Source organism: Hippopotamus amphibius, chromosome 5 (genome assembly GCF_030028045.1).
Source record: "Hippopotamus amphibius kiboko isolate mHipAmp2 chromosome 5, mHipAmp2.hap2, whole genome shotgun sequence".
Taxonomy (NCBI): domain Eukaryota; kingdom Metazoa; phylum Chordata; class Mammalia; order Artiodactyla; family Hippopotamidae; genus Hippopotamus; species Hippopotamus amphibius.
The window spans coordinates 173,201,633-173,214,348 of NC_080190.1; the positions used below are offsets into that span (position 1 = coordinate 173,201,633).

At 61.5% G+C, this 12,716-nt stretch overlaps 1 protein-coding gene across 2 annotated transcripts; it reads left to right on the top strand.

The window, feature by feature from the left end:
* Positions 1 to 5,824, top strand: LOC130853735 (cytochrome P450 11B1, mitochondrial-like). Of its 2 annotated transcripts, XM_057736033.1 has the most exons (9): positions 1 to 239; positions 618 to 773; positions 1,629 to 1,828; positions 1,946 to 2,149; positions 2,417 to 2,571; positions 4,107 to 4,273; positions 4,727 to 4,805; positions 4,900 to 5,097; positions 5,237 to 5,824. In XM_057736033.1, exons 1-9 carry the CDS (start codon positions 1 to 3, stop codon positions 5,348 to 5,350), a joined length of 1,512 nt encoding a protein of 503 aa, XP_057592016.1. In that variant the 3' UTR covers positions 5,351 to 5,824. The 2 variants fall into 2 exon arrangements, with proteins under 2 accessions (XP_057592016.1, XP_057592017.1); XM_057736034.1 differs by lacking the exon at positions 4,900 to 5,097.
* The last annotated feature ends 6,892 nt before the right edge of the window (positions 5,825 to 12,716 follow it).

A 12,716-nucleotide genomic window follows, 5' to 3' on the forward strand; every position in this document is an offset into this window, starting at 1 on the left:
ATGGCGCTGCGGGCAAAGGCCGGAATGCGGGTGGCAGGGCCCTGGCTGTCCCTGCACAGGGCGCGCACCCTGGGCACCACAGCCGCTCCGGGCCCCAAGGCGGTGCTGCCCTTCGAAGCCATGCCCCGCTGTCCCGGAAACAAGTGGCTGCGGCTGCTGCAGATCTGGAAGGAGCAGGGCTCTGAGAACTTACATCTGGACATGCACCAGGCCTTCCAGGAGCTGGGGCCCATTTTCAGGTAAAGCTCTCCCTGCCCACCTCGGCGGGAAGAACCCTCACTTTCTGTCCCTGCTGGTGGCGGAGTCCCTGCTGGCCACAGGGTTGCCCCACCTCCCTGCAGGGGCACCGGGGAGTGGCGGAGGGGCGGGGAGGGGGCTCAGCGGGCAGGGCTGTGCCTTTGAGGCTGCCTACTGGGGCCCTTCCAGAGCATGGAGCCCTGCGCGGCTCCCTCTGCTTCCAGGAGCACAGAGCGCAGACCCCGGAGGAGGGGAGGCTTCAGTGGGGCGGCGGGAGGGCCCGCCTGCTCCGGGCCAGCGTCACGCTGGTTCTGCAGAGTGGGACCCGGGGGGGGGGGAGGACACGGCCCCACGGCAGGGCTGGGAGCTTTGTCCCACAGGTATGACGTGGGAGGGAGACACATGGTGTTCGTGATGCTGCCCGAGGACGTGGAGCGGCTGCAGCAGGTGGAGGGCTTTCACCCGCGGCGGATGTGCCCGGAGCCCTGGCTGGCCTACCGACGGGACCGTGGGCTCAAATGTGGCGTGTTCCTGCTGTGAGGGTGAGTGGGGATGCGGCGGGAGGGGCGTGGGCAGCCTGGCCGCAGAGAGGAGGCGAGACGGGCGAGACCGCCACGTTGGCCTGCCCGGGGCCTGTCTGGGTGGGTGGAGAGAGGGCGACCACCGGCTCTGGATGTGTGCCCGTGCCCTGGGGGTCGTGTGTGCCCTGGGACCGGGGAGGGGAGCAGGGCACGGTGGGGACCCGAGCTGGCCCCTTCTTGCAGGCCCAGGGGAAGAAGGCTGAGGCCTGCCCAGGCCTCCAAGGGGCTTGCGTGCGGGTGGCACTTCTCCCCCCATCCAGCTCCCGGCTCCGCTGGAGGCCCTGCAGAGAGCCCCCGTGGGCACTGGGCTCTGCGTGGAGACTGACAGAGAGACTCGATTTGGTTCCCGCCACGGGGGAGCAGGAGGCTCTGTGGGGAGGGGAGCAGGGGGGCTGGCACACAGGCCGCACCGCGGGAGCCGGGGAGGAGGATCTCCGGGGGCCTGGCCCTCTCTGGGGCGTGGTGTGAGCAAGCTGGGCCACCCCTGCCTGGGGGCTCAGCCTCCTTCCTGGTAGAAAAAGCCTCCAGCCCCAGAGAGGGCCTGGACGGGAGCCAGGTGTGCCAGGCACGGGGCCTGCCCGTTTGCACAAAGCCCCGCAGCAGGCTCAGGCAGGGGCGCCCGTCTCGACCTGGGCGAAGCATATGAAGCAAGTGGTGCGGCTCAGGCCCAAGCGCACGCGCCCTGCCCTTGAGGATGCCATAGGCGGCGCCCCGCCTCGCCCCTGCCCCTCTGGGGACAGGCAGGTGGGGTCCGGGGCGGGGCCAGCTGCGGACCCTGGACGCCCTGACGCTCTGCTCCCCGCTCGACAGAAACGGGCCGCAGTGGCGTCAGGACCGACTGCGGCTGAACCCCGAGGTGCTGTCGCTGCAGGCTGTGCAGAAGTACACGCCCTTGGTGGCCCAGGTGGCCAGGGACTTCTCCCGGGGCCTGCAGGCGAAGGCGGCGCAGAACGCCCGCAGGAGCCTGACCCTGGACATCCGGCCCAGCGTCTTCCACTACACCATCGAAGGTGTGGGCTCCCGAGGAGGGTGCGGCGCAGGGGGGCCGCCGCAGGCCGGGGCGGGCGCGGGGAGGCGGTCGTGCGGCCCTGGGCGGCCTCGGGCTCAGGAGCCCCCTCCCCCCGCAGCCAGCAACTTGGTCCTGTACGGAGAGCGGCTGGGCCTGTTTGCCGAGCACCCGGACCCCCATAGCCGGAGCTTCATCCAGGCGCTGGAGGTCATGTTCAAGTCCACCGTGCAGCTCCTGTTCCTGCCCCGGAGCCTGTCTCGCTGGGCGAGCGGCAGCGTGTGGAGGGCGCACTTTGAGGCCTGGGACTACATCTTCCAGTACGGTGAGGGCCGGGGACCGGGCCGCGCTGCGACCGAGGACCCCAGCTTCCCTCCAGGAGCCACAGTCCGGGGCGCGGAGGCCAGCGCAGGGCTTGCGGCTTCTTCACGGTCCCCGAGAGAGCCGGCCGTGACGCCGGACGGGGCTGGTCTGAGAACTGGGGGTAGCCCCTGGAGACCTGGGGGTACTGAGGGCCGAAGGGTAGGAGGACGGCAACACGAAGCGCTTCCCAGCACCAGACCCAGGGCCTCCGTGTCTCTGTGTCCCGCAGCCAACAGAGCCATCCAGAGAATCTATCAGGAGCTGGCCCTCGGCCACCCGTGGCGCTACAGCGGCATCGTGGCGGAGCTGCTGACACGCGCAGACATGACCCCGGATGCCATCAAGGCCAACTCCATCGACCTCACTGCCGGGAGTGTGGACACGGTCAGGCCAGCTCCCAGCCCTTCCCGTAGAATAGCAGCCCTCCTGCCTCCAGGCCGCCTCCTCCCGTGGCAGATGTCTCCTGCCCGCCCCGTCCCCAATCTATGCCTCCAGCGTCTGCACCGAGAAGGGGGAACACGCGAGCCCAGTCCCAAAGGGCGGGAGTGTGTGTGCCTCACATGGGAGACCACGGTCCAGGCAGAGTGCAGCATGGACCAGGCTCGGGGACATGCAGCACAGAGACCCCTGCGGACCATCTGGGTCCTAGCAGGGGGAAAGGGCTGAGGTGCAGCTGGAGGGCACACAGGGGACCCTTCCCAGGGACAGAGTGCATTTGACTGTCACTCAAGAGCCTTTGGTGGTGACAGACAGACGGGAAGGACAGCACGGGGCTCCAGTGTGTGAGGGAGGGCAGGTGGCCGCGACCAGCACAGGGGGCGGGGTGCCCCGGGGTGCGGGTGCCGCTGAAGCCGCCTGCCTCTAGAGCCAGCCCCCATCTGCCGGCAGCTCTGAGGGCCTGCTCTGGGCCAGGCACCCAGGATGCTGAGCACAGGCACAGACCCGTGGTGGAGACACTCCCTGAGCGCGGGCTGTGCTGTAGCCACAGGGGACAGCGCTCAGGGCAGGGCCTGTGCCTCAGGAGGCAGCTCTGGGAAGGCTTCCTGGAGAAAGAGGGCTTTCTGCTGAGTGTGGAAGGACCACACAGAAGCTGGTCAAGACAGGCCAAGAAGAGGAGGCTGGGAGGGCAGCGGGCCAGGCCTGCAAGAGCAGACAGCGAGGAAGGGCCGTGCGGCTGAGATGGGGGGGCAGGGGACAGGGCACGTGGGCAGAGGAGGGCGGGCAGGGACAGGGCCCCTGTCAGGAAGGGCTGTGGGCACCAGGCGGGTATCCAAGGCTAGAGGAAGCCAGCGTGGGGAGCCTCTGGCTCAGACTTCGGCTCCCTCACGGGCCACATGGACTAAAACTCAGGGAGCAGCAGGGAGGCCACATCTGCACGTCAGGAGATGCGGGGGCGCGTTGCCTTGGGGACGGCTTTTAGGAGAGATCGAGCCTGCCCGCTCTCAGGCTGGGCTGGCGGACACCTCTCCCCGCACCGGGAAATGATGCAGGAGGAGGACACGGTTGGGGCCCGGGGTGGCCGGTTCCTGTTAGGACCCCGGGTTGGGACCTGCCTGTGGATGCCCAGACGAGGGGACCCATGAGAACAGGCAGACCCGGGGCTCCTGAAGCCTCCCCGCTGGGCAGGGGGCAAGAGTGAGCCCCTGGTGCACCCAGAAGAGGGTGGGAACCTGGCTCCGATGTGGCCAGAGGAGGCCCGGTCTTCAATGAGGTTGGGGACACCTTCCCTGAGGGATTCACGGGACGTAGACGAGGTGGTTTTAGGATCTCGAGGTTCAAGGCTCTGGGCTTTGTCATCTCTGGGCGCGCAGGTCCCCTGGCCCAGGGATGGCCATCTTTCTGGGAGGGGTGCCCTGGTGGGATGGGCTCGGCCTGGGCCGAGGTCTAAGCCCTGAGCCCTGGCCCCGTGGTCCGTGCAGACGGCCATCCCCGTGTTGATGACTCTCTTCGAGCTGGCTCGGAACCCGGACGTGCAGGAGGCCCTGCGCCAGGAGAGCCTGGGGGCCGAGGCCAGGATCTCAGGAGATCCCCGGAGGGCCATCACGGAGCTGCCCCTGCTGCGGGCGGCCCTCAAGGAGACCTTGAGGTAGGCGCGATAGGCCTGGGCTACCCCGGCTGCCCTGGCCCCGCTGTCTGGACAGCCTGCTCACCGGGGCTTGCAGACGTTTCCTGGGGCTGATGAGCTGCTTTGCCCAAGGATGCATCCCCCTGCACCTCCTCTTCCTCTCCCTAGAGGGATGGCAGTGCGTCTTCCTCTGGGGTCCCACCCCAGTGTCCCGGGGCCCTGGTTGGTCAGGTCCTCATTAGCCCGGGGCTGCTCAGGCCGGCGGGGGGTGGCGGGGGGGGGCAGGGAGGTCTGGCTGACTCAGGAGGGGCAAGGAAGCAGCTCCTCAGGATCTGGGCTCCCAGGGCCAGGAGCCACCTGTGAGGGTTTTGGGGGAGCTGCGCTCGGGCCGTGGGCGCTGGGCTAGGAAGGCTGCAGAAGGGCAGCCAGGGCCCCGTCCCAGCTGAAGACCCCATGGGCCGCCCCTGTGCCCAGGCTGTACCCCGTGGGTGTCTTCTTGGAGCGACACGTGAGCTCAGACATGGTGCTGCAGAACTACCACATCCCGGCCGGGGTGAGTGAGGCCCCAGGACTCCTCTGGCAGACACCCCGCCCCCTGACCTTCCCCCGCGGGGCAGCTGACCCCGCTCCTCCCCACCTGTCTTCAGACATTGGTGCAGGTGGTACTGTACTCCTTGGGTCGAAACCCCGCCGTGTTTGCCAGGCCCGAGCGCTATGATCCCCAGCGCTGGCTGGACAACCGGGCCGCTGGCACCAGGTTCCCACACCTGGCCTTCGGCTTTGGCGTGCGCCAGTGCCTGGGGCGGCGCGTGGCAGAAGTGGAGATGCTGCTTCTGCTGCACCATGTGAGTGGGCCTGGGTGGGGTGTGGGCGGGCAGCCCGGTTGGGAACCCCAGGCTTCTGCTCCCGGGGCGCCAACCTCAGCCTCGGGGCCCTGGAAGGCAGGGGAGGCTGGGCCAGGCAGAACCCGCGCCTCTGTCCTAGGTGCTGAAGCACTTCCTGGTGGAGACACCTGTGCAAGAGGACCTAAAGATGATCTACCGCTTCATATTGGTGCCCTCCACCCTCCCCCTCCTCACCTTCCGGGCCTTCAACTAGTCACGTCGCCATCTGTCGGCCACTCACGCCACGAGCGCCCCTCTGCCTGACCCCAGGCCACCCCTCCTTTCTCCCATGGGCCCTGCTTCCTGAGCCACACCACTGCCCAGGCAGCACGTTGCACAGATGGAACAGCCCAGCCCTCCGAGGGTCAGGGCTTGCCAGCCTGTGCAGCAAGGCCAGGGCAGAGCTGGATGAAGCTTGGCGGCAGGACCTGGCCGTGCGCCCAGTCCCACCAGGGCCCTGTCCAGCAAGGAGCAGCATCCGAGGGCCTTTGAGCCCCTGCGGCCCCAGCACAGCTCCGGGCTCCTCGGGTGTCCATCCAAGCAAGCAAGGGGCCTCAGAGCCCGCCCTTTGCCTCCCTGTTCAGTCTCTATGCCCTCTCTGCTAAACTCGACCCCACGCAAGAGCTGACCACTTGGGCGTCCCCTTTCCTGCTCGTTGCCGTTTCAGATGCCGTCCCCTTTGTCTGCAGTGCTCTTCAGTAGACTTGCCCTTCAAGCTGGGTTGTTGTTTGTCCACCTACCGGTTCCACCCAGCCTGCCTGGGCTCCGCCTGGCAGTGCCGGTCCTCTGGGATTGTGGCTGAAGTGCCCAGCCAAGGGCCTGGATAGGCAGGCCGGGAGCCGTGTTTACTAGAAGCGTCGACTTGGACATCTGGGCCGGTGATACGATGTGAGAGCAGGAGGGATGGTGAACCCCTCTGGCAGGAGGCAGGGTGGCCGCAGAGAAGCCTCTAGAAGAAGGGTGTGGGGCCACCTCGTGCTCCCTTTAGGGAGCCCCTCTGGGCTCTCACAGTGACCCACAGCAGAGGGGCTACCCTGACCTCGTGGGTGGAAGAGGCTTTGAGGAACTAAGAGCCAGCCGGGCTCCCCTAGTTGGCAGAAGCACGTGGGTCCCGTGCCACCTGGGCCAGGTGACAGCCCCAGGTAGAAAGGGGGCCCAGAGGCAAGATGGGGGGGTGTCTCTCCACTCTCCCTCCCTCCCACCCCCCGACCTTGTCCGGTGAGAACCAGGTACTCAGTAACAGGGAGGTAGTAGGGCAGGAGGCGTCGTGTTTCTGGCTGCACAGCCCTGCCACACTGAGCCGCCCCAAGGGCATCTGTTTGGTGCCAAGATCCCAGAGGCGGCCAAGAGCTTGCACAGCCCCACCACTCCACTCCCCCTGTGCTGGAAGAGGCCTGTGGCCCTGTGCATGGTCTTCTCTCACCCCAGTCCGGCACTGTTGAAGGGGACTCGGAGAAGAGGCCACAGCCTCTGTGGTCACGTAGGCACAAGCTGGAGCCCCGGCTTACCACGTGGGCCCAGCCCTCGATCCCTCCGAGCCTCACGCTCTTCATGTGGGAGGTCTGCATGACTGCCACGTCACCAGGCCCCAGGGGCACACAGGAAGACTGGTGTTCGGAAAGTGCGCAGCTTTCTGGCTAACTGACACTCAGGGAATGAGGACATCTTCTCCCACGCTCAAAAGCCGCCTCCTTGGTTGTGGCCCTGCTCTGGGGTGAGTGGAGGAACGGTGACGGCAGGAACAGAGTCAGAACCTCGTGACCCTGTGGTGAATGTGTGTCACTCTGCGGCGCGCGGCACACACGCTCGCTCGCTCTGCGCAGCAGCCCTGGGAGGCAGACGCCACGCTCATCCCGCTGTGCAGGTGAAGAAACCGAGGCTTAGGGAGTTCATTCACCTGCCAGAGTCTCCCAGCCCATCCATGGCAGGGGTACCGCCTGAAGCCAGGATGCCAGTCCCATCTGTAAGGCCTCATCGCATCTCCTTGCTGTTAAAGGACTTTGGCTTGGGACTGAGCACGCACGTTTTGGAGACAACCTCCAACTTACAGCGTCTCTGGATGCTTTCAAGAGCGTCTCTTGGTGTTCTGTGTTTCTGCAGTGTGCCTGTATCACGTCTATGTAGGGGGCCTGTTTGCTTTATCCTGCTTGGAACTCCCTGTGCCTTTCCAGTGTGTGTGTCCATCTGGCTGTTTCTAAAAGTCTTCCAGGTCCTCTGGACAGTCTGCTGTGTGATCGTCATAATCCGTATGCCTCTTCACGTCTTTCAGTGTAGAAACAGTATTGCCTTTAAGACGCCCGAGGCCATGAACTGCAACATCGTGCACGTCCCGTGTGTCGCTGGGGCCTGGTTTGAGGCTGTGTCCTCCAGTTGCCCAAGGGTTGTCACTTTCCCAGGGCCACTCTTTGCAGCCTGGGGTTTCCTCTGAGGCGTGAGTAACGTAAATCCTGAACCAATGTGGGGGCCTTTTCTTGGTCTCAGGGGGGATATGAATCCGTCCCCCATCTCAGTCTTGGGAAGCTCACCTCCCCATAGTGTTGGACGGCAGGTTTCCGGGCTGCATTTTCCACGTCGTTGTAGTGTTTGAAAAGGCTTGCCTCTCCGTGGGGTTCCAGCTGCAATTTCTGGTCTTCCTGCTGTCCTGTGCCTCTCGTCCTTTTCCCCCGTAACCGGAGCCACTGGTGCGTTACACTTGGTGACTTGCGCCCAGCTCTCCCCCGGCAGCTGCTGTACTGGCTTCTGTGCTCCCTCCTCCCTGGTCCAGGTCCCTCTTTGTTTCAGGATCTTGAAGATGTCCTGCCCTTTCTGCCAGCCCAGAAACACACTTTTGACATGTTTTTGATTGAGTAGATTTGCTGGAGTGGGAGGCTTTTCAAGTGTCAGCTCCATCACTTTGCTCGAACCTGAAGACCTTCAGGGGCACGTTTAAGTAGATGGTGTCTGGAAGCTCTCTGTCCACGGCGGCTCTGGTGGGGGACCGAACATCCCTATGGTTGTCGAGTCATGTGTCTGCAAAATGTTTTCCGACTTTCTTGTGGAAAGAGTTGCCCACCTCGCAAGGGAGGTCCTAGAATTACTTGGTGGTGGTCTTTTGCCCCAGGTAGAATGATGGACAACAGTAGGGTCACCGGCCAAGGTTTAAAATGGCTAAGTACCCCCTGTCATTCAGCACTTAACACAGACGCGCTGGGGCCTTCTGCGTGTCAGGCACTGTGCGAGACGCCAGCGAGAGAGGCAAGTCCTGCCCTCACTGGGGTCATAGCCTATGAGTCTACACTATAGAAATGGACACTCAGTTCAACGATTTTCATGACGTCTAATGTACACAATGTCATTTTCCGTCAATAAACGGATTGCTAATTTTGGGTGTGTCTGTTCTTCAGAACCCTAACCGCCAGTGAGATGGAAAAGTGAGGTGCGTGTGTGTATAAGCTTTTGTGTAGGATGATGTTCACCAGGTATTAAGTGAAAAGGCAGGTTCCAGAGTTACACCCGGGTGTGGATGGGCTCACACTCCTGCAGACATACTGACAGCTCCACACAGACACACGCCCCTAGCGTAAGCATATGTTCTACTGTATTTGAAGCAGCACATTAACAGGGAAGAGAAACATAGGAAAGCCTCCAGAAAGCAAAGACAGACGTGCAATTGATTTGTTGTGAGCAAGCATTAGATGTCAGAGAACCACAGAACCATATACTCGAGGTGTGCCGGGAAAATGGCCATCGGTAGGTTTCAATCCGCTCAGTGTCCATTCAAGAATCCCGGCTAAATGAAACATGTTCAAGGAAACGGTGAGTGAGAAAGCAGTTCGCTAGTGGCATAGCTTCATCCAAAGCGCTACCCAGCATCTCCTCAGGAGGAAGGACGTGGACCCAAGGGAGGCGCTGGGGAATGTAAGGTGGGCGTGTGCGCACACGTGCAGTATAGCCGTGTGGCCACCTTCCACCAACCGCTGACTGTGGAGGGGCCGGGGCCCAGAGCCCGGGAGCGGCTGGTGTGTGAACCTCTCAGAACTTCGCCCTGAAATGCGTAGAACATTCCCGAGCTGCTTCCCTGCCGTGATGTGTGTTCTTCCTCCGCTTTCAGAACCAGCCCCTCTGAACCCTTAGCACGTGCCAAGGCCCTTTTATCCCCGGCATCCCAGACAGGGCCCGGCGCCCTCAGGTGTTGCCCCGCCCCCCACCGCGGCGGGCATCGCTGCGGGGAAGGCCCAGGAGCCCGAGCCGCCTGTTAGCGACAGCTTTGTGAGCACGGAAAAGCAGCTGAACTCCTTCTGCTCCTCCGGATCTCTCCCTGATCTGCAACGGCACTAAAGGAATACTGACAGCATAGTCAGAGCGATACAGCTTTGCCGGGTCAACCACCAGCAACCTGGAGCGCTCACGCGTCGCCTGACCACATGTTGTATGGGTCCCATCCAGACGAGACTGTGAGGGAGGAGCTGTGACCATCCCATCTCGGCCACGGGCTATCGGGAGTGCAGAGAACAAGGGTGTTCGTCCGAGGATTCAGGGCTAATCCGCGGGACGGTGGGGATGGGAACCCTCGTCCCTGTAGTCGCAGGGTTCCAATCGCAGGGCCTGAGCTCTGCCTGGGCTTGCCCACAACGCCAGGCAGGAGACAGGGTTCCCGCCCATGGAGGGTCAGAGGTCAGGGAGTGTGAGGGGGCGCAGCCCTGGGGAAGCTGACCCCAGACAGACAGCCTGAAGGACTCCAGGCCCCAGCTGGGACAGACTCTGGAATTCGGTGGGGTCTAGAGGCCGAATGTCCAGCATTCTGTCCACACCTCAGCAGCTGAAATAAGACGCATTCGGGCACTCCAGGTCCCCAGCAAGGTGGGTGCTGCCAACCGCTCCCCAAAGGCTGCCACCACCTATAGCCACCCACGCAAGGAGAGCCACGCACACACGCCCCGCACCACAGGTGAGGGCACTGTGCTGTGGTGACGCATGGCGAGCACCGGTAGCAGAGACGCGGGCAACAGACACCGCCACCGCCCTCCGCGCCTACATCCCAGGAACGCTTCTGGTGAGCCTGTGGCTCTTCACGCCAGGTGGAGCCTCCAGATGGTCCTAGGCAGGCGTCTGCTCCTTGGGCGACAGTACAGCCCTCCTCCCTCCAACGCCTGCTACACAGCTGGCACCTCGAATCCTCAGGCCCTCCTTCCCGTGAGATGCGGGAGGGCAGCCAGCACCAAAGCCCAGAGCTGCCGGGAAAGAGGGCACTTGCCCTGCCGGATGCCGGGCAGCACACCTCGTGCGACACGGGTCCTGGGAGCCTGACCGAAATCTCTCGTGGCAGACATCGCTGGCTTGAAGACACAGACGTGGGTGGCCACTGACCTGGTCTCTGCTGAGGTGATGCACCTGGCTGGGGCTTGCCCAGGCACCACAGACGATTCCAGAAGGAGCAAGGCTGACCCTCGTGGCAGGAGAGAAAGGCACTCACGAATCAGTCACCATCTGTTTGGGGAGCAGTGAACCCAAATCACAGGAAGGCAGATGAGCACAAGGGGCCCTGGGGACCCTAAACAGTCCACACCAGGCACTGGCCTCAGTCCAGGAGGAGAACAGGGTGTCCTCACAGTCCCCCAGGAAGGGACCCCCATCTGGAGAGGCAAGAAGGGCCTGTCTGCACGGAGGCAGTGGTCAGGGCGTGGCAGCGGAGGTGCTGCGGACACCGTCTGGGGACCTCATCTCTGTGGCCACCACTCTGTCTGCAGAGGGGTATGTCTCAACGAGGGTGACCAGCACGGTCTTCGAGAGACTGGCGCCCTGGCACCCACCTAGCTTTGATATGGAACTCAGAATCCAGCACAGCAAAGACACGGAAAGTACTAAGTAAGAAATGTCCCTCTCACCCCGCCCAGGCATCTGAAGGGAGTGCCTCCTTGAGCCGGAGAGCAGCTTCTTACCCACTTACTGGTGAACACATGGCACGTTCTCTGTGCCAGAAACAGCTCTGAGCACCTTGCAAACACAGACTTGTCTAGTCCCCTTCACAGGCACCACGATTCTCTCCACGTTACAGGGGCGGCTGGGGCACGGAGGCAACTCACCAAGGCCGCACAGGCAGTAATCGAGGGAGATGTCCCCCGAGGAGGGAGTCCAGTGTCATGGCCTTAGCCACTAGAGAAAGTACTCCTCCTCTGCCCCAGACCAGGCCCGGCAGGGCTGGGCCAGCCAAGTGGAGGGGGTGCCAGGCGGGGCAATGAGTGGGCAGACGCAGAGAGGATGCAAAAGCCACTGTCACAGGGGAGCTGACACCTTGGGGATGGAGAAGGACCGAGAGCCCCTCGGCTGGCCTTGTCATATCCCCTGCATTCTCCAGGGCCCACTCAGGCTCAGCCCACCCCCCCACCCTGCCCCTTCCTCCAAGAATCCCCATCAAATGACTAGCAAACCAAGTCCAGCAGCATATAGAAAGACATCGACATTCGGAACCAGGGGAACTCATCCCAGGAAAGAAAAGGTTGGTTTAATATCCAAAGGTCAACTAATTGTAATAGGACAATAACCCCATCAGTAGAATAGAAAAGAAAATTCACATTCTCCCCATCTCAACAGACACAGAAAGAGCATGTAACGAAATTCAATACTGCTGTTGTGGTAAGAAATACAGCAGGAACAAGGAGTAGATAAAGGCCACGTGCGGAAGACCCACAGCTACGGTCCTGTTTCATAGTGAAAAACTGGCTGCTTTCCTGCTAAGGTCAGGAAGCGGGATGTCTGCTCTCACCACTCCTGTTCCACATAGTCCTGGAGATTCTAGCCGGAGCAGTTAGGCAATGAGTGGAAGTAGAAGTCACTGGAAAGCAGGAAGTAAACTATCCCTATCCACAGACGATATGATCTTTTATATAGACTCTCCTTAGGAAATCATCTTAAAAGTGTCACATCAAATGAAGTAGTTCAGCATACTTCAAGATACAGGTGCATGATACAAAATCAGTCACATCTCTCTTCATTTGTAAGGGTGAATCTGAAAATAAAATTAAGAAACACATTCCATTTACAAGAGTCAGAAGAAGTGAAACACCTAGGAATTAGTTCAGCAAAGGATGTTCAAACTGTATACTCAGAAAACCACAAAGCACCACTGAAGAAATGAAAGAAGCTCTATAGAGTTGGAGAGCATCCTGCATCCATGCATCGGATGGGATATTGCTATGATGACAATACTCCTCACACTGGTCTCCAAATTTGATGCAAGCCCTATGGAAATTCCAGCTGACGTCTTGCTAGAAAGTGCCAAGCTGATTCTAAAGTTCACATGGAATGCAAGCAACCTAGGTAGCCAATGCCATCTTTAAAAAGAAGGACGAGGTAGGAGGACTCACGTGTCCCGATTCCTAAGCTTACTACAAAGCCACAGTCATCAAGACAGGGTGCTACTAGCACAAGGAAAGATGGGCCAATGGAGTAGAACTGAGAGTACAGAAATGAAATGATACATCTGATTTTTCCCAAAGGTGCCAAGACCATCCCATGGGGAGCATATATTTCCAAGGAATGATGTTGGGACAACATTATAGCCATGTGGGAAAAAATGAAATCAGACCTTTACCTCATTCAGA